This window comes from Coturnix japonica, chromosome 3, assembly GCF_054131305.1.
Source record: "Coturnix japonica strain WE chromosome 3, WE-NBRP24, whole genome shotgun sequence".
Lineage (NCBI taxonomy): Eukaryota > Metazoa > Chordata > Aves > Galliformes > Phasianidae > Coturnix > Coturnix japonica.
The window spans coordinates 14,991,061-15,011,999 of record NC_140665.1 but is presented as its reverse complement, the minus strand read 5'-3'; the positions used below and the strand labels follow the sequence as shown (position 1 = coordinate 15,011,999).

The 20,939-nt window shown below is 44.6% G+C and overlaps 1 protein-coding gene across 10 annotated transcripts in view; it reads right to left on the bottom strand.

Annotated features, from left to right (window-relative positions):
• The window catches only part of PAK5 (p21 (RAC1) activated kinase 5), a 143,762-nt gene that overhangs the window by 9,460 nt on the left and 113,363 nt on the right, over window positions 1-20,939 (bottom strand). For 9 of the 10 annotated variants that reach the window (XM_085541091.1, XM_085541085.1, XM_085541084.1 and 6 more), the window contains 3 exons: window positions 8,074-8,871; window positions 2,972-3,463; window positions 783-916 (listed from right to left, as the gene is read on the bottom strand). In XM_085541091.1, the coding sequence (XP_085397217.1) occupies window positions 783-916; window positions 2,972-3,463; window positions 8,074-8,871 (1,424 nt within the window). Of the gene's footprint in view, window positions 1-782; window positions 917-2,971; window positions 3,464-4,460; window positions 4,524-8,073; window positions 8,872-20,939 lie in introns of those variants that run through there. The other variant, XM_085541093.1, reaches the window with a different exon arrangement.

The window sequence follows — 20,939 nt, the reverse complement described above, 5'->3', positions numbered from 1 at the left end:
TTTGCTCATTTAAGTACTCTCCCACTGAGCTGTTGTGGAAATAGGTGTACTTTAATTCTAGATGAAGTTACAGAATTCCTCCTTCCAATCCCATTTTATCCTGCTCAGCAGAATGAGATGAGTGAGGAGCTCATAGGATAGGCTGTAAGACCCAACACCTGTACTCAGAGGAACTGGAAGAGGTTTGGTACACTACAGCCTCTGTACTGGTCAACTGTCTTATTTAATGGTTTGACGTTAACTGAAATATGGGAACCAGCTCTACTGTAAGCACAAATGATGAGAGATTATAGAAAAATACTTTTCCCATTATGTCTTAGGCTCGGTTTGTAGTGAACACTTCTGACAGTGTTAGCTACGTGGGTTATCAAGAGAGTATCAAGAGAAATCACCCCCAAAACTGATAGAGTTATGAAAGCAAAGCCAACACTACAGATCCCCATACAAGGAAAAGGAAATTTTTTTTTGACACTTGGGGAACTAATGGATAAAGGTAATCTCTGCTAAATTAACACTGAAAGCTCTGGCAAATCTCAGCCCCCCAGGAAGCCCTTCAGATATTATTTCTCCTTCTTTTTAAAAGCACCTGCACTGACAGAAAGCCAACTGCAGTGTCTTAGTTATGCTGGTACTGTGAGTGTGCCACAGTACGTCTATACATCCATATGTGTGTGCACGTACAGCCATATTACAGACATTTCTGTACACATCCATAGCCATACCCACACATACATATAGTTATGTATGCACCACTGGGGGATTGCCGGCAGCTCGCAGCCCACCTGGTGTGAGTCACGATGTCTGTCAGAGCACCGCCCTCCAGGAACTCCATCACCACCCACAGCTCATCGCTGACAAGGTAACTGTTGTACATGTCAACCACGTTTTCGTGATGGTAATCTCTCATGATTACAACCTGTGAGGAAAAAAACAAAGGATGAGATGTGAATTGCTGCAAGCACTGACACTTGTTTTGACCTTCTTTTTCACTGCGCTTTTCTCTTTGTGCTTAGTAAAGGTTCTGCTATGAATCACAGCCACGCTAATCCTTGTGGCAGTGCATAAACAAAATCCATGTATATACATAAAGTAACAGCCATCGTAAACACATCAGGGAACAGTAAGGATCTTTAGTTGCTGAACTGTAAGTGGCAGATAATTGTGGGGATTTTTTTTCCCCGTACTGCAGGACTAGGACTGGTTATTTCATTGCTTTCTTACTGCCAGCTGCTTTCAGTACAACATTTAGATCCAATCAGCTGCTCAGCTCAAAGTCTTCTTTATCATCAGGCAGCAAACTGTACCTTGCACATTACTTTAACAGAAAGCTGGTGATACTGGGCCTATTCATCTCCCAGCCTCCAGCAGGGGGTTAGAGCTACATGATCTTTGAAGTCCCCTCCAACCCAAGCTGCTCTGTGATTCTAAGATTCAAAGGGATCTGAGGCCCCCGGGTCACAGACCACAGCAGAGGTAATAAAATGGGAAGAAGAGCACACAGGTCAGCGCTCTGTAGTTGTCATCATAATGGAAAGCATTGGAATAATTAAGATCTTGAGGCCTGGTGGACTGCTGACCCTGCTCTATGGGTGCCAAGACAGCTCAGGCACCTGTGCCTCACACCAGCCTGGTTCAGTAATTCTTTGAGCACAGTGCAATGCTGCATCTCAGCATCTACAGCCCTTCCTTTGTGAAGGGGATTCATATGTAGGAATTTCTGTACCTGTGAAATTTCCTGAATTCATTTATCTCCATAGACAACTGTATTTTGTTTTAAGTTCTAATACTTCGAATTACTGAGTGTACTGCTGTAACAATGGAAAATGCAGCAATGACAGTGTAGTAGTAAAGCCCTATGCTGCAGCAGGGGAGGATATGCTCAAATTACACAGCTATGGACACAGAAACACCCCTGGAAGGTCTCAAGCACACAAGGATCTCCAGTCAGATCCTTGTGCCTCCCCTGCCAGCTCTTAGATGAGGTCTGGGAAGGGGTGGATCCTGGCTCCAGCCCTTCTGGTCACTCAGGAACATTGCATGCACCTGAGCTCCCCTGGGTTGGCCCTGCCTTCCCACCAGGTGCTCAGTCACTGGTTCAGGCCGTGACACAGCATTTCTGCTACACGGAGGTTCTAAAACTAAATTTGGAGGAGAGCTGTTAGTTTGGGACAAAGGCTCTTCCAGAGTGTAGTCATGAAAAACACCGTGCTCCTGGGGAAAGCCTGAGGCAACACTAACAAAGCTCAAGGAGAATAAGTTCACTTGAATGATTACAGCTTCATTTCAACATTACCATAAAACAGATGCTGAGCCAGGCATATGCATACTTTGTATGAGTGCTGTGAACTCAACCACCACATCTAGAAGTGAATATACAGGAGAGGGACTGCACTAACAACAGCTCAGCCAAGGTGCCGACAACTGCACGATACTGAGGGATGTTGGAGAGGGGACAGGGATAGAAAACATGAGGCAGGGAAGGCTCTGATTACCCTGTGGAGATAGAGGGAGGTGCTGAAAAGCAAAATGGAATGTCAGCTCTTTGCTTGCTAACCATCAAGAAAGGAAAGGGATCACAAATGATTAGGAGGGGAGGCAAGGAGAAAACAAAAAGCACCTATTTGCCAGAGTATGGCTTGTGTGCTTCTTCAGTGTTAAGGTCAGCTGGGATCCTCCATCTTAGCAGAATAAACTGTATCAGAAACGGTCCAAAGAAAGCAACCGGGCAGTGTCTGTGCACTCGATAAGCTATGTGGACCAGACAACAGATTTCTTAGCTGTTTACTGTGACTTCCCACCATGTTATTATAGGTTTAAAGCCCGGAGATGTAGCTCATTTGAAACCGATCTGATTATTTCAGACACCATAAATGAGCACAGGACTCACCCCTCTGTTTTAGGAAAACATTAATTCGGCTTCATGGCCTCCGTTCAGATCACATCTTATGCCACACTGCCCACAGCAACGTACCTCATTGAACAGCAGCTCCCTCCTCTGCTGTTTCCTGAGATCCATTTTCTTCACAGCAACTTGCTTTCCCGTGTGCTTCTCGGTGGCGATGCAGACGATCCCTGTGGAGCCCTCCCCGATCTTGATGAAGCTGTCCAAGTACTCCCGGGGATCACCGGGGCTGACGACCAGCTGCAGGGCGGCTCTGAACTGTTCGTGGGACACCCTGGAGGGCTGCTGGTCTGAGGAGGAGCCCCAGCTGGGCGGGGGATAAGCACTTGATGTGATACTTGGGGAGCTGGGGTAGGAGGCGGTGGAAATATAGGGAGAGCTCGGCTGGAGAGATGGCTGGTGGTAGTGGGATGCTTTGTGGTAGACCAGAGGGTACTGGTAGCTGCTGCTGGAATAGCTGACTTTGCTTTGACTTTGAGGTAGCTTTACTGGGCCCCTTGGGTAGGTGTCTGATCCACAGAGTGGTGGGCTAACTACCAGCTGTGCTCGGTCGTAATCCACCTGCAATACAAAAGCAGAGGAGTGGACATGAGTGAAGAGCTGTGTTTCCAGCTGCCCGGCCGACCCTGACAGCTCCATTCTCTTTCTGCACCCTGGATATGCTCAGCAGGGTGCCAGCACAGCACGTTCCTGCATGGATTCGCTGTTTGGTGAGGGACACTGCCGCCTGCAGATTTATAGACCATTAGGTTGCATGCCCTCTCATCACTACTGAAATGAGGACAGTAAAGACCACTGGGTCTTCTGTATATCTCCTGTATCTCCCAGGTTCTCTTTTATGTCCATGAACCCATTTGGAGACATGGTAATCTTAGTTAAATAAAAGCATATGGTCCAAAGGAATGCATTTACTCTGTATTAGCAGTGCCCTGCAGGTTCTCTGGGCCATTTCTTCCAGTGAAGCTCCCTTTCAAAACAAGAAGCCCTTTCACAAACTGAAATTCATGCCTCTCCTTCCCATCACGAGTTTCTGGCTTTTGACTCTCACCCGTTAGTCCTCACTTTTGCGGAGCCACCGCAGAGCAGAGACAACCCTGTCATCTTTTCTTTTTTTACCCTTTTCAGCCCTAAAATAGCCAGGCCTTCCCCACCATCCCCACAAGTGGTATCAGGGCTGCAGCATCCACGGCAGTGTAGCAGCATGGAGGGAGCACTGCAGACCATGGACAAACAGCAGAAGAGCACCAAATTCAAAGCACAGGGATACAACAGAGAGCTACAACCAGGGGAGCACTGTAACCTGCTTGAGGTGAGAGATGCTCAGCGGAGCCTTCAAAAGGACTTCCTCCAAGCAAGTTAAAATGAGGAGACTAATCCAATATGCCATTACTTAAGTCATTTTCCATAGTGACACCCTACTTAACTGCGGCATGGCAAAACTGCTCATTTTCAATTCAAATAGGAGACAATGGTGGGGAAATTATCCCAATGGGGGGCCTTTGTCATCTCAGGTTCCCTTCTTCCCTTGTATTTTCCCTAGCTCTTCTAAGCTACTCACAATGAAAGTCAGCAAATACTCTGCATTCATAAACAAAACTGTCTCCATCTGTGAAAAACAGAAAAGGATCTAAGTCAAAAAAATGTACCTGGAACAAAAGTATTAATTTCTTTTCCCAGAAAAGGGCATCTCCACGTTTATGACATAACATACGTGACTCCTGGCGGCAGGTGGGGCACTGAGGGGCTGGGGGTGGTTAGGCACAGGCTCATGATGTAGCACGATTACAAATAATTATGGCAATGAATTCATTTAATCAATCAATTTCCGCGGCGGCCCACAGGGGTGGACAGCGCAGCAACCCCGACACAGCTCACGGCAGCTACTATTGCTGCTGGCTGCCGGCCAGGAGTCCCTGATCCATGTTAGTTAAATGCACATTAATCTGAATTTGGCAGTGTAATCAAGGACCCAACTGAACTGTGAAATTGAATTCTGCGCTGGAACATCATTTGACCGTTTTATGCGAAGACTGCAAAAAAAAAAAAAAAAAAAAAAAAAAGAGAGAGAGAGAAGAAAAAAAATCTGCCGCAGCATCAATCTATCAGTGTAGGCTGCTGCACAGCGAGGAGGAGATTCTAGCTGGAGTCACTCGGTTGTGGGGAGAAAAGCCTCGGAATGAAGAAGAGCAGTGCTGTATCAGCGCTTCTGGGCGCTGCGTGTGAGCCGGGCATGCCCCTGCTGTCCTGCTGGGGGTGAACAGGGCACAGGGGATGCCTCTGTGTGAGGGCTGTGCAGGCACTTCCATTGGCAGCATGCAGCTGGAGGCGGCTGCTGTGTGAGCTCCCAGCCGCACGGTGCCCGCATCCAATGCTGGCAGTGTTACACGGCCGCCTCCTCGGCTGCTGCTTCTGTACGCGTGTGACATACAAATGCTTACGGTCGGGATTTCACTTATGCAGCTGTGAGATAGAAGGGGGTCGGAGACATCGTGTGTTTCGTGAAGGACATGACAGCTGCCCAACTAATTAACACAGCAGAGTGCTCAGATGGTTTGGTGGAGGGAGGGGAACTCAATCCAGACCTGTCTTATATATCTACGTACACAGAGCCACACAGATGATTGCTTTGACTGCAAATACACCATTTTTATATCAAGATGGGGAAAGCCTGGTTTAAAACTAAAACGTGACAAATCCACACCAATGGACCACCACAGGGCGTCACCCACACCCTCTCTTTTCTGAGCATGCCCCATGTGTTGAGACAAGCAAATTCTGCAGTGAAATTATAGAAGGAAAACAGAGGTGTTCAGCGCCCTTTTTTGCAAGCTTTCTGCAGCTCGTGTTTCAGTGTGTCTGCGGTACAACCATTCACTTCCTGCAGACCATGCAATGTTACTGAAGTAGGGGAGCCCAAGTGACTCCATCAGCCTCACCTCTCCTCAGCCGTGCCCTCACACAGTTAGTTCTTCACAGCGTGGCAAAATTGAGCACACTTGATTCTGCTAATAATGCCATTATTCCTGCTATTGGGTGCAATTACCTACCAAAAGGCAAGTCTGTAAATACTACAAAGGAAAGTGAAAACCAGCCCTACTCTCATTCAAGATGAGGTCAGGGGAGCAGATGAAGTCACAGCCCTGCAGTGCAATGCGACGTGCTGCTGCTCGTATGGCTGCAGCCTCGCTCAGGTCTGTGCATGGCCACCTCAGCAGCCAGGTATGACACAACACGTCTGAAACCTGCTGCCAGAACAGGGCATGTATCTCATTTATCTGACATCTGTAATAATACCCATCTGCACCTACTCTTCAGATTTACAAGTCAAAATGCACATCTTTGTTAAATGCATTTTGAAGCCCTACGTTTGTGCCTGAGGACTTTTTCAGTGCTTACTTTTTCCCCCTTTTAATTATACTTTAAAGCCAATTTCATTAGTACAATATCTGATTTGAGACTCGATTCTCACTTAGTAAACCCATTAAATGAACCATTATCTTACTAATGCCTCCTTGAAAAGCAGATTCCTCAGCAATCATCCAAGACATGAAGCTGCTATTCACTTCCAGGAGTTGCGGATGGGTTTGGGAATTGAAACTGCTGTGTTTAACAGTGAATCATCAAATTTCAATATACCGAGGCTACACAAGTGCTTTTGATGCTCCAAGGAGAGCAACGGCTCAAAATGAATCTTGCACGAAGGCATCTTTTTCTTTAATAAAAGTTGTTACTGCATTTTAATGGGATATTTTACAGCATCTGCAGTGCTCCAAGTCCTGTGAAATACACCTCTGCCTTCCATCTTATTGAATGCTGTAAATCTGGCAGGAGCAGGCACAAGAGAGTTTATGAATTACTGGTGGATTTGTCCTTCCTCTTTCTCAGCAGACAAAATGATTGTTTTAAAAGAAAGAAATGGCAGGCAGCCCATCCCAAGCTTTCCTCACAAACTCCAGAATCTGTATTTTAACACCTCACTCTTGCACACAGCTAACAACGTATAGGCATCCCTCCCAGAAAACCTAAGCAAGATGCAGGCATGCCTCTGGTATGAAGCCATGGTGTATCTGCAGAGGTCTGAGATGACATCTGGGTCTGACCAAGTTCTCAGTGCACAGAGGCTGTAAGAAAACTCACTGTTCAGACACCATCATAAGCAGAAGGGGTATCATCGTGTGACAGCTACCAAGCTCAGCACATCTGGCAAGTCACAGCAATGCTGCCTGTTGCTAAGGGAACCCAGTAACACTCAATGGAATCTACACCAAAGGAAAAAACATCTCTTGCAGAATATTAAATGTTTAAGCAGGTCTTTTTTGGAGCAGTGTGACTTGATGGATAAGAGATTCCTTTAGCTGAACAAGGCTGCAAGAAGGTAGGGTAGGGTATGATAGTTTGCTTGGGTAATATTCATGCAACTTAGAAAAGGCAGAGAGAGCAACAGCTTCTGCAGAGGAGCTGCTTGTAGATAACACAGCGGAGCTGCTTTCCTATCTTGACCCTTATTTTTGTTAACAACTACTGGAATGTCTTGGGTGCGAGGAGACACTTGGATTTTATTTCACTTCTTAAAAATTGAAGAGGTAAGGGATAAGTCCCTTCCCTCATTGGTGGGAAAGGGTTAATGAATCTCATAGTACACACAGAGCGCTGTCAGACTGGTGGCTGTGTGGGCTGGTATGAGCTGGCTGAGCTGCAGGCAGCTCCTCTGCCTGACAGACGTGCTGGGATTGTGGCCGTCTTTCCTCAGCAAACTGGGAACGGTTTTCTAACTGGCACAGAGATGTCAGCAAGAACGACTCAAATACAAGAAGTACCCGACATTCAAACCAGACCAACTTCCCAGCTCTGCCAACATTTGCATTAGCATATGAACTCCTAATCCCATGTAAACTGCCACAGAACTTGGGATTTTCAGAAATCCCAAGTAAAACTCATGGAAGTTGGGTGCCTCCAAACTGTTCTTTGAATAAGTATCTTAAACCTCTTGTTTTCAGTTACCCAAGTAAACCTGGTGGGATTTTATATCCACCTAACCATGGTTGCATGCTTCCTACCACTGTGTTTCCAAGCATAGATCCATGCCCTTAACATTTTGCTTAATTTTTTGCATTCCCATTTTGGAAGGGTCCCTGTCCTGGCAGTACCCACACCAGGGGTCTTAACATTACCTTGGAGATGCCTGCTGCAGTTTCAGACAAGCGAGGGTAGGTGTAGGAGCTGTAGGAGTGTCCCTGCTGGTGTGCTTTAAATGCACTTGCTCCATAGGGCATGGCTGGCTCCTGCAGACCGGAGCCTGACCTGGACCTCTGCCTCATGGTTGGCTGAGGACTCGCTGGGTCCACGTAGGATGACTTGGGCCTCTTGTCATAGTCATCCTTGGCTGGGCTGTGCCCCCATTCGCCGTCACTATACTCCAGTCTCTCCTTGGGGCATTCGCTCTGCACTGACGCTCGGGACAGGGCGTAAGGGAAGGGGTCTCTGTAGTCCAGTGAGGATCCACTGGGAATCCTCTGGTACTCCAGCTTTAGACCTCCATATTCAAGTGGTTTGGGCATCGTCTCCACTTGTGCATGGTAATCCGGGAGGAACCTGGAGAGGTCTGATTTCAGGGGTGTCATTTCTGAATAATATATGTCCTTGGAAGTGACTTTCATCATGTGCCCGTTCTGCTTGGCAGCGTAGCCCCCTTTGTAGTACCTGTCTAGCTCTTCCCCATAGAGAGTCTTGTCTCTATACTTGTCCATGACATAGTCTGTTGTTGTATCTGACTCACTGGAGTACTGCGAATATGTGATGTAACCATTTTCCTCCTGGTGCCTTGGCACATGGTTTGCATTGCCTTGGTGGTGTGCGGGAGGACTTTCCTTCCGCAGGGAGTTGGATCGAGTCACGGAGATATTGTCAAACTCCTCAAGCAGGCCATTGATTGAAGTATCCTTCCGAGGCTTATTTCCTCTAACAATAGTCTGGAAATAAAAAATTGCTTTGATTAAAATACTGACTTTCACTTAGTATCTGATCAACGAAATGACTGTGATTCACCCAGGAATACACGTGGTAATGCATCAAATTCTTCAGGCACACACCTCACAATAACCTGCTGCAAAAAAACAAACAAACAAAGCCCTCAAGAAATACAACAGAACATGCAGAAATGAACAAATTCAGTGTCCACCATAAGCTAAGATTTAACATGCAGCTTCAATTTAAGATACGTCTGTGCTGCACCGAACAGCAGACACTTAAGAGCACTAATTGTGTTTTAAAAACTTGGTGTGACTAAATTAGCTATTATTCAGTTGTCTCCTTCAAGGCAAGCTGGTAGGCTGACTCTGGTTTGCAGAGTATAGAAAGGTAAAAATATCATTCAGTGCCAACTTCTCCACGCTATTTTAGCAAACTGCTGGAGTGGAAAGTAGCACACAGTTTATCAAGTCCCATGTTTTTTGTTTGTTTTTTTTTTACAGTGCACTACTGTGTGCCAGAATTACCACCTGGGACTGCCTCCTCATCAATTCAGCATGTGACACACACGCAGGGAAGATGACAAATAATACTTACCTGTGCCTCCTTACAATATGCAGCATCTGGTAAATCCCTGTGCACGACCATAGCTTTGAGAGAACTACACGATGGATGCCACGTGGTGGTGGCTCTCTTTGTATCCTGATACAGTAAAACTCCCTGAGATCCCCCAGCCCTGGATGAGGAGGTCACAGCAGCACAGCAGACACAGGTCAGCTCCTACCTACTGCCCTCTGCCCCTTCCCACTGTTACTCATTTCTAACCCAAACAATGGTCCCAGTGTAGGGATGGAAGCAAGCAGTACTTCTCTCTTCAGTACTACTTCAAGATAACCTGACTATTTTTAGCTAGCACCATCTGAAGACTGTAACAAGTTCCTGCATCAGTTCAGCAGTTGACTCCTGCTGAGCACTGCGTCATGTTTATAAATGCCCTGTAAGAATAAGATGTACAGATTGAGGACGGGGGCCATAAATCAGCATGGCTCTATTGAAATGAAGCTTTCTTTGCTGATTCACTTCAGCTAAACATCTGAGGTTGTATCTCATTTAACTCACTTAGTTTTTAAATGGAGTTGCTGTGGCCATCCCAAGGAGTTATCCTTCTGCGGGCAGCTTGCCTGTGCTGCACACTAATGGTGCACAACTCTGTGTACAGCCTGGCCACTGGCTCTTCCTCCACTGCAACACCATCAGACATGGCTGTATCAGAAATGCATCCCTGTAAGCCTGACCCAAGGCTGATGAAGCATCTGTAAAAGAAGACTGTGCACCAACGGGGTCTGAAGCCAAATGCTCCCATACAAAGCAGGTGGCTTCCCCAAACGTGATGACCAGCAGCAGGGATGGGAAGCCATGGAAAGGGCTCTACAGCACAAGCAATACAGACCTTTGTATTGCATCCTGGACTCAATTTTTTGCCTAGGAAAGGTCTGCAATGCAATGAGAAGATAGGAAAAGGCATGTTTTCTCTTTTGAGAAAAGTCTGGCCCTCTTCCTCATCAACTCCTGCTTTGCCCTGTCACAGCTAAATTGACAGCAACATACTTTGGTTATTCAGAAAGAGACAGCTGAGAAAAGCTGGGCTACAGGCAAAGCAATCCTGACCTCAGATTGATCCCTCCTCTGATTTATGTCTGTAATTACTTGCCTGGTTTGCTATTTTGAAGCTGGCAATACTGAAACAATAGGACAGAAAATATCAGGATCAGCAAATAGATCACTCCTTTTGCTTCTGAAGCATTCAGCAAGGCGAAAGGAATTGGTTTTGTTAGGCTGCAGCCGCTTTGGCAGGATGAATGCATGATCATTCATATTTAATTATCACATAATAAAACAGCACACTCAACAATGAAATGCTTATAATTGAAAACAAGATTGAAATACTCAACTGCCATCTCGCTTCCCTGGTGTAAATGCATGCCAAGGAGTAAAAATGCCAGTTTAATGATCTCTGTGGGACTAGCCTGCACAAAGCAGACGTTTCCTGGAGCAACCTGTATTGTGCCCACACAAAAGGACCTCAGAGCCAGAGGGAACCCCTGGGAGCAGAACAGCCTCTTTGGTTAAAGGAAAGGGATGTCTTCCCCCCTTCCCTCCAAACAGATGCTCTTTTGAAGCGGGTTTTTTAAATGCAGATGCTTAAGGGATTTGGGTGATGAAAGAATCATGAACAGGTATCTCAGCCCACAGTGCAAGGAAATTTCAGAAGAATGAAGTTGAAGGATTACGTGTTTGGGAATTCACCAATGACAAAAACCCAATGTTTAGGGATTTGCTGCAGACAGAAGCCACCCATCGTTTTGACCCGTGAGGATTGCAAACAAACAAACAAAAAGGCTTTCTTACTATTAGTAAAACTGACACAAACATGTCAAAAAGAGCATTCGTCACTGAAGCTCTGTCTATGAAGAAGCCTTGGTTACTTCTGTGCCCACAGTGCTACCTAATCCTCATCAATGAAGGTGACTAAGATCTCAAAAGCCCTTGTTTTCTCCCAGCAGCATGCAGACAACCACTGGAGATCACTGCAAGAATGATGGCTGGAATTCTCTTTGCTTTGGGCTCCTCTCTCCCAGTAAATGAGAAGCGCTGGGACCAACCCCTCAGGCTGAGCCAGTTTGTATGCACTGGCCCAGCTCTGCATGGCAGAATGCTCTCAGCCTGAAAGCAACATCTGTGGCTTGGAGAAAAGCATTCCTGGTGCTAACTGCGCCCAGGGCTGGTTTAGGAGGATGCTCCATAGCCCAGGCAAGGGGCTTGAACAGCCGAATAGCACAGATTTCTAATTTCAGTATCTGATGACAATCCTTGGCCCTGTTTCATCATACAAGCACAGTCCTTTGGTGCAAAGGGAGGATAAAATTTACCTATCCTAGAAGAACTCCGCGAGTTTAGATTAAATTGCCTTGGCAGTACTGCCTGAAATCTGCAACCATGTCAGTGAAGCACTGACACTGCTGCTGTCAAAGCCACACCACTGCCATTACTACAGCAAACCAGGACGTGAAAGTCATTTGTTGTGAAGAAAAAAGAAAGGAGAAAGTACGATATTAAGGTGATGCTCAAGTCAGTGCTATTATTATTGCTGTTGTTGTTGTTATCATCATCAATATGTTTATTTGCTTTGGCTTGTTTTTAAATTTAGCACTTCCTTTATATGAAAGAAAATACATCTTGTTGAGATGCAAGTAGTGCACTATTCACAAAGGTTGATCTGCTAAGATTTATGAGATCTTTGTTCGTGTCTATTGAGATCATGTAATGGAAACCTGTACGGTGCCCAGGCATGCATGAAGAACAGAAATCAAACCCTACATCAGGTGCAGCCTTAACTGGGTTCTACCACAGAAAGATGGGATTTGTTATAGTCAATACCCCGTGTTCATTAAGGGACGTTTTTCAAAGCGCTGTGCAATTTAGGATGGATCAATGTTAAAACAGATGAGAGAGTGCTGGAGAATTTTATGCTACTATTACCATCATACATTAAAATCAATGGGATGCAATCTCTGTGAATTAAAGCGTGCTACTCCGAAGCTGTAGCTCTCATTTCATTTCCATTGCTCTCCAGACAGGTCTGGCGTTTGCTCTGGATACTGCTGACAGTAGACATCCTTCATGGTGCTGCTGGAGCGGTCTGTCCTGCAGCGATAAGCTATAATGGATCTGTCTGCGAGAACCGCTGTCTTGCCTTGTATCCAAGAGCAGATGAAAAACAGCTTCTGCGCTCAAATACTGTATTAACCTTGACAATAATGAAGTGGGTAATTAACTGTTTTGCCCTAATATGACCTTGCGTTTATTGTCTTTAAAACTACTATACTTTACACAGTCACTAAGAATATATCATCCTTTGTCCTTCAGGAGATGTGCATTCAGAAGTCGACAAAGATTTAAAATCTCTGTAATGCACGGAGTGGGGGGAAAAGCAGTCTTTTTAGGAAATGTCGCCTTATAAAGAGCCAATCTAAATTCTGATTTCGCTCCTAGCCAGCTTATCCTCTCATTTTCATTATATGTCAAATAAATGCACAACCTATGCGTATCTGAAAATCACTCTTTTCTAAGGGAAAGGGGACATATAGCACAGCTGGTAAAAGCACTGCATGTGGTGAAAGGGTCGGTAATTTATCTTCCTGTGCTGCAAGACAAAAGCTTTGGAAGTACCTGAAACAGCATTAATGACACCACAATTTACTCACTGGCATAAGCAAATGTGAACAGCACTACCTTGGGGAGAAAACTCATCCTTGTCATTACGTCAGAAGGAAAACTCCATCTTTCCTGGCAGGTAACAGTCTTCTAGCTGCAGCGTAGCGTGCAAGAAGTGTCAGAGGTCTGTGTTTGAGCTGATCTCATTTGTGGAATCTCAGACTGAGTTATTCCCTTGGAATAACACAGAATAGCTCATCGCACCTTCACAACTTGCTGGTCTTCCTTCTTGGAGAGACAAGACTGGTGAACACAGCAAATCCCATCTCTGCTCCCTTCTGTCTTGCCCCACACTACTTAGTGACTCTGAGCAGACATACAAATTACGCTCTGGGATAGCTCTTAGACAGGACCTTCCCAATGTAAAAGAAAACTTAGATATGAATGAAACACACCAAAGAAGAACTCAGCCCAGTGCTGCTGCAGTGTGTACTACAGGCTGTGATATGCTGGTCACAGAGCTGGCCCAATATCACCAGATATGAAATAGCTCTTATGTTCACCTCCCATCAGCTTGGCAGTGTGATTTGGTGGGGCTATTTCAGTGAGAGCAGGACTGGAGGGGTCAGATGAGCTGTCAGCATTAGGCTCCTACTGCTGCAAGCCAGCTATGTGGAGCCCTATGGAACTTGCCCATGTACACTGCAGTCATATTTCTAAGCACATGCTGGCATTGCCAAAATTTTTTTGCTGCTGCACAACAAATACGGCACAGCAGAGAGCTGAGCTTGTTATAATACACAGCCCTCAAGTGTGTACATGCAATATTACTGCATCAATTAATCCGATACTGGCAACAGCTGAGAATAGGTAAGAAGCTGGGAAAATGTTGGCATGGCCACATTCTGATTCCTGAAAGAGCTGATAATGTAGAAATGAAATTAACATAGCCCCAAAAATAAATATTACACAGTGGATTGAAATAAAGGCATAGCCACAGGTTGGAGACAAGCATAATCATCTTAACAACAACACTACTCCCAGCTGGTTAAAATTCCTCAAAAGTAAAATGATGGAAAACTATAGAAAAGCCAAACCAAAACTGCACTGTGCCATTTGTCAACCTGCACAGCAGTTTTCAAAGTTAGTTGCTATAACAACAAGAGCAACATTTCATTATAATCTCATTCACTGGTGGTCTTTTTGACAATTCAAACTACAGAAACTGTAACAAAACATTTAGCTTTAAAATTCCACTGAAAAATCTCCAATCTGGAAACTTCTGGCTTGTTTTGGTTTGGCTTTTGCTTCTTTTTTTGTTTGTTTTTTAAATATACAAGCATTGTCATTATACATCATTTGAAATATTACTGGAGGATATTAAATGCCCACTGTCATTGCTCGAGCCTCACTATGTTAAGTAAATGAAATTCTGTATGTTATACGTTTCCAAAGATCTATCGGACATACAAGAAATGAGGGTGAAATGTGATTTAAAAGTTTTAGTTTGAGCGAGAGAGTGTGTCTATTAGTGATGAGCTACATGAGCGCTCTGCAGGGAGAAGAATGGAGAATGGCTTTCTCCCAAATCCCTGCACATTCCCTGCCACTCAATATTACCCAGCTCCTGGGTAGATCCCCAACCAAGACTGCTAATGAGAAGCACAGTCAGGAAACATGACATACGATTGTGCCAGTTTGGCCATTCCAGAAACATAAATAAATTTCAAGGAGAAGAAAGGAAAAATATGCGAGGAGGAAGAATAGAAAGCCTGTTTAAACATATCTTGTCAGATATCTTGACAGATTCCCTGGGAAGGCAGTGGAGGAAGTAAAATTATTTCCTTCTGGTATGTATTTTTTAATTTTTTAGTGCCACACTGTATACAAGCACCTGATGGGTGTCCCCGCCAGAGAATCTATTTTACTGAAAATGGTAAAGGAATGTGAGATAATACAATATAAAAGGAATCAAGAATTATATATCAACTCTTCACATCACTACATCGCCTTGTGTCTCCCTCCCAGAAATCATGTGGGAAGGACCGGAGCGCTCTGGGGACTGCAGACCCCTCTGAGCAGCTGGTGCAATTCCATCCATTCACTGCATAATGTCATGATATACAATACTTATGGAAAACCACGACAATAGGTCTCCCTGTTTCAGAATCACATCATCTGCTGGGACATCAGTGCCAGTGCTGTTTTGTGCTTGGGTTTTTTTTTTTCCAGAAGAGAACTCACTGAGATGTACCAAGTGGTAGCTGTGGTCCGGCCCCTGCTGGTGTGGTTGAGGCCCGCAGCACCCCACAGCCCTTACAGGGCAGCGTTCCTCAGCTTCCCACCTGGACGGACATCAAACATATCTGAAAGCTACAATACTCAAAACAAGTCTGGAAATGTTGTGTAAGGAAAAGGGCCATATTTGAGATCAGTGACATCCTCCCCTCCAAAAAACACAACTCCATTTTCAGTGTCTATGACAGAAGCAGGCTAGGAAGTCATGATCTCAATCAGGATGAAATTTCACCTCAGGTAGAGTTGTGCGTGACATGAGTAGTTCAATATCAAAAGAAAAATAACAGAATTAAGGGCAGTTAATGTAAAGTAAGTGTTCCTACTTTATCTCAAAAAATCTGGGCTTGTGAACTGATTCATGCCTGGATTACCACTGTGCTCTGGGAGAGAAGTGCAAGCATTGCTTTCTGTACCACAGCTCCTCATCCTGAGCCACGATACAGATGCAGGGGCTGTAATTCACAAGGCACGCTGCAGGGTAGGCCCTCGTTGTAGCTTGGATGACATTTCCCCAGAGGAGATTCCCCTCATGTCCTAAACATGCCCATTAACAAACGCGAGGTTGATGGAGTGTTAACCCAATTAATGATCCCACTGCTTTTTTCTTACTGAAAGATTTTGGCTGCAGCTTGATAGAGCATTCTGAAATACTGAGGTAAATTCCCAGGTGGTAACATCTAATGATAGGGAAGTAATTGCCTTTATCTGACAGCTGTGGCAGTGGGGCACTTGTCTGGGAGGGCAGAGAGGCTCTGCGGTCACTCCATTGCAGTCTCTTCAGCTTCAATTAAAACAAAGATTTTGACAGGCTGACAATTCATAAGAAGCAATGTTAACCATATTACTTTCCATTGCACTTTACCACAGTAAATGAGGTTTCATGTATGGAACGTGCTTGAAGAGAAAGTCAACAGTTCTGTTTCACATCTGTGCTCAGTCAACATGAGGCAATTGCGAGGACAGACTCCAAGAGCTTTCCAAGCAGATACTTTATTTATTCTCTCCTGCAAATGAGAAGTGCAAACCAAACAATCTCTCTGTGGGGAAACAACCTCAAGGGAGAGACTTCAGAGGACAATCTGCAGCGTAACTCAAAGGGATGATAGCCAGGACAACAGCACAGACTCATTACAGGAATATGCTGAAGACACAGACAGAATCTGCTGTTTTGTTTGGACCAAATACATTTCATAATCTCTTGCTTTTCTTTTAAACGTGTGTTCTTAATTAAAGCTTGTTGGATCTGATCTTTGCAATTACAAAGTATAAGCCCCCAGACTACACACATCTCTTTTGTTCACTTGTCTCTCCCCAAAGACCTGTATCTAACATGCTCTTATTTTGTACGGTCTGCACAGTTCAGCCCATGAAAGTGACACTTCAGCAGAAAAAGCATTTAAAGGTCTCTAGGGGCAAGTCAGTGTTGATCTCCTGTAATACACAGTGCTTGTCCGCTGTAATTGGATCCTGCATGAAGGGGAAAACAAGAAATAAATGGCAGCAAATCAGCTTTGAATTCCTGCAGATAGGAGCAGGAGACGGAAAAAAACCCCATTTACACCTGGAGCTTCGGCCTCACAGGTAAGTGAGCTGCTTGGCAACATGGTCTTTTTCCTGATCCTACTGCTCCTGACAGTACTCTTCAGCACACAGCTTAGAGAGACTACAACCAAGGTGGTTTATGCTGTAGACTACAATGGACCAAACCATGTTTATCAGTAGATCTAGGAATAAATGTATCATGGAGACGTGCAGATTATGTAGCTACTGAGCAACTACAGTCATGGCATGCTTAAATGCAAGCCGAAGAAGCAAACGCTGTCCTACTACTGATGTGAACTGCAAATGCTGCCTGGCCAGTTGTATATGGAAATCCTTTCTGCAGACTCATTTCAAAGGAGGATAAAAGCATATCTTTAAAAGTGCCATCAGGACACCAAAGCAAATTTGTCTGCTGTCCGTGCTTACGAATGTCATGCAGTGAGGTGAATTTCCAGAGATTCCTTACTGCCACCTAGTGTTTCCTGCTGACAGACACTAAAGAAGAGAAACTTTCTAGTGTTGCAACAACTTTACAACAACTTTTTTGAGGAAAACACTGCTGGCACTTTACCCTTTTGTTCTTTTACACCTTGCTCCAGGGGATCAGTAATATGGTACTGAAGCTAGAAGGAGCATTCCACCACAGCAGCCATCCCAAAGCATCACCTCTACCTGCCTAGTCCTGCACAGGTCTGAGTCCTGCTTCTATCTCCACAGAGCTTATGGGTCAGCGCAGGGAAGTTTTGGTGGCCAAAACCTTCCCTAAACAAACAGGAAGAAAATAGAAGCCAGGTTAAGAGTGATGGAGCCCGAGCCCTGCATTTCAGCCAGTACACGAGGAGCATGGCTCATTTATCAGGGCAGGCAAGAGAAGACACTGGAACACCTCTAAATTAGTCAGCAGAGACCAACTTCTGCACTAAAAAAAGAACATGATTACAAGTGTCCTTGCTCAGGATCTGATTGTTGGCTCATTTCTGGCTATACAGCACTACCTGGAGAGTGCTCCCAGTCTGGGATTCCCAGAGGAGACTAGATTCAATTTCTGAAACTAAGAATTCACCTCTTCTGTGTGTGGACCTACAGGTTAATATCTTTATTGAGCTCCAGAGCAGATATGCAGAGATATGAACTCAAGATTTACATGCAAACTTTAGTTAGCATATTGCAAGGTCCTACACCACCTAGAGAAGTTTTAATCAGTATAACTGAAGCCTGAAGAAACACAGCCCTTGCAAAACTTCTCCAACATTAACATTACTTAGAATTACAGTGCTGATGCAAACAGCATTTTTTATTATCTATATTGGAAAAGAACACTTTTTTTGTACAGAAATCTGTAATCGCTATTATTGCTATGGGCCCAGTAAATCCTTTCTCATATGAGCAGACCAAATCAGTGCTAACTGTTGCATGAAAAAAAGGCTTACTCAGAAGATTTCTGAATGACAGCTTACTCTACACACAGCAGGCAGCAGAATCTGACACTGCTTTCCAGCAGAGCCCAGTGAACCCAGCAGGGCCACGCTGGTGTAAATGTCTACCTGTGCCCAAGTATTTGCACCACTGAGGCACTGATACTGCAAGCTCCTTGGGGACTGTTATGGACCTTCTGAATGAGTGATGTGATCAGCAGGTAACTGATCACTAACCCTCAGAGGCAGGAGTGTCAAATTATCCATTCCCAGCCTTAGAGCAGAGGTAAGTCCATCTACTCAGTCTAGCATGGACCAAAGTTATCCCCTACAACGCACTACCTGCATTAACTACATTTGAAAATGACATTTCTGCCAGTGTGCATTACTCTTGGTGTTGTTTGAGAGCATTTTATGGACGCAAATAGGAAGACAATGTGAAAAAGCTTTTTTTTTCCTACTTCAAATATCTAGTTTGTAAGGTAGCACAGTGTTTGGTATTAGCAACCTTGCTGTTTCTCCTGGACAGCCAAGTCTTGCTTATGATCCCAGTATTGGTGTCTACAATTCTGCTGCAAACAGACCTTTCAAATGTATGTGGCTGAATCTGTGGAGCTTGTTATAAGGGACAAGTATCCTGGCTAGAAAAATTAAGGGAACAATTCATTTTCTGGTTCATTACAAACTGAGGAACATCTTATATTTTGAGACAAACTGAAATGCTAATGATGCTGGTTTCTTCTTGTCCAAAACAAGCCCCAGAAAAAAAAGCAATATGAAGGCAAAGCATCAGCTGCTGAAGAGTTGATCGAGAGCTTCCTTGTTCAGAAAGCCAGAAACGCCAGAATGTGATGAATAAATTCAATATTATTCCAAAGGACTTCAGTAAAAGCCTAAAAAACAATAAGGAACTAAACTGAAAGTTTCCACCATGCAGCAGAGTATGTATGAACCTATGTGGCTGATTTTTATTTGCACAGTGACAGATTTCCCCTACTACTACACAGAATTGCCAACGTGGCTCTTCTCACACCAAGGCTATGTCACAGTAAGACACCTTCTTGGACACTAGGTGGCATATTTGCATTGCATCTGTACAAGGAGGTACAGAAGAGATGCCATCGCTTAGTAATGGGGGAAATCAAATAGCTCTCAAGAATGAAGTGAAATATGCTGCAGTAACTCTTCTTATTGGCACCACATAGTATCAAATGCACCTTCTGCTTGGCGCAGAGGCAGGATTGACAACCTGTCAGATGCCTCAAGGTATTGTCCATTACAAACTGAGTTCATCCTCTCTGGGTCACTGTCCCACTGCTCAAATTGTGCTCACTGGCAAAACCTTTTATTTCCACACAACATTTTCAATGCTGCAAGGTGTTGGTTCTTGCCCTTTTTTAGAGCTATCCCTTTCACCCTAGCTCCTCCTAAACCAGAACATGCCAGGCCCCATGTGTGATCTCAAAGCAAGCAGTTAGGAAGCCTGAGTTCATAAGCATGAATTATCACAGTGCAGCTACAAGGAAGGCCCACAAGGTGTCAGCAGCCTTTTGTGTCCTGTCCTGGCATGAGAAGTGCTGTAGGTTTGCAGCTTCCCGGAGGATGGGAGACAGCCTTCTTCAAGCAAGAACCTCAACTCACCCCATCCATAGAGGTATCATGGAGGAATAAGTAAAGTAGCTGTCAAGGAGACAGAAAAATGTGGGAAGACAATGAAGAGAGGGCAGGATAGGCACCACTTTGTCCAAGAAGGACAGGCAAGAGAAGGGTCATGTCTGCTATTTGTTCTGTCAACACACACAGCAAACAGAAGCTTCGATTTTCTGGTCAGAACTATTAAAAGAGCCATACCCAGTAACTCATTTTTTGATTATTTTTCCCCATGTTATATATAGACTGAAATATAGTAGCAGAAGCTTAATAAGGTTTAAAGGATTACAGTTAACTCGCTGTTATCCACGTCGATGTTTGGGATGCTACAATGATGGAAACTAAAATTACAGATAGGAAAAAACATACAGGTTGCAACACTGAAACAGGAGTAAAGGGACAAAAGTCAGTGACTCCATAGTCTGCCACATCAGAAATTCTCTGCCCTGCAAAGCCCACGCATTGCACAACACCAGGTAAATGAACTGCGGCAGGTTAATGGCACAACTACGGTGCATCTCAGAAACAAATGGCATTTTTTTCCCCTAGTATCTGACAGAAAAGCAAAGAAGCTCGACTGCTAGCTGCACTGAGAAACACAAGGAATTTTAACAAGTCCTCTGTGCCACCCTGCTCCTGCTGACAGCCATGGACGTTCAAGCATCCTAATGAAGCATCTTTACAAGGCCAACACACTAGGCTCTCATCGAAAACCCCCCAAATAAGGCTTCTCATACTTGTTTTCCTAATACTTTTAGCAGGGTGTTGAAAGCACAAGAATTCATCGAGTTTTGCTGCCTATGTGCAATGTGTTATGACTTGGTATTGATGCTGAAGCTTTCCAAAATTAAGGGGCTGGAAGTTGAGTGCAGCGTAAAAGCAATGTCAGGCCAAGCATGTCGCATGCTGACGATGAACAAGCAAACCCTGAACTACAAGTACATATAGGG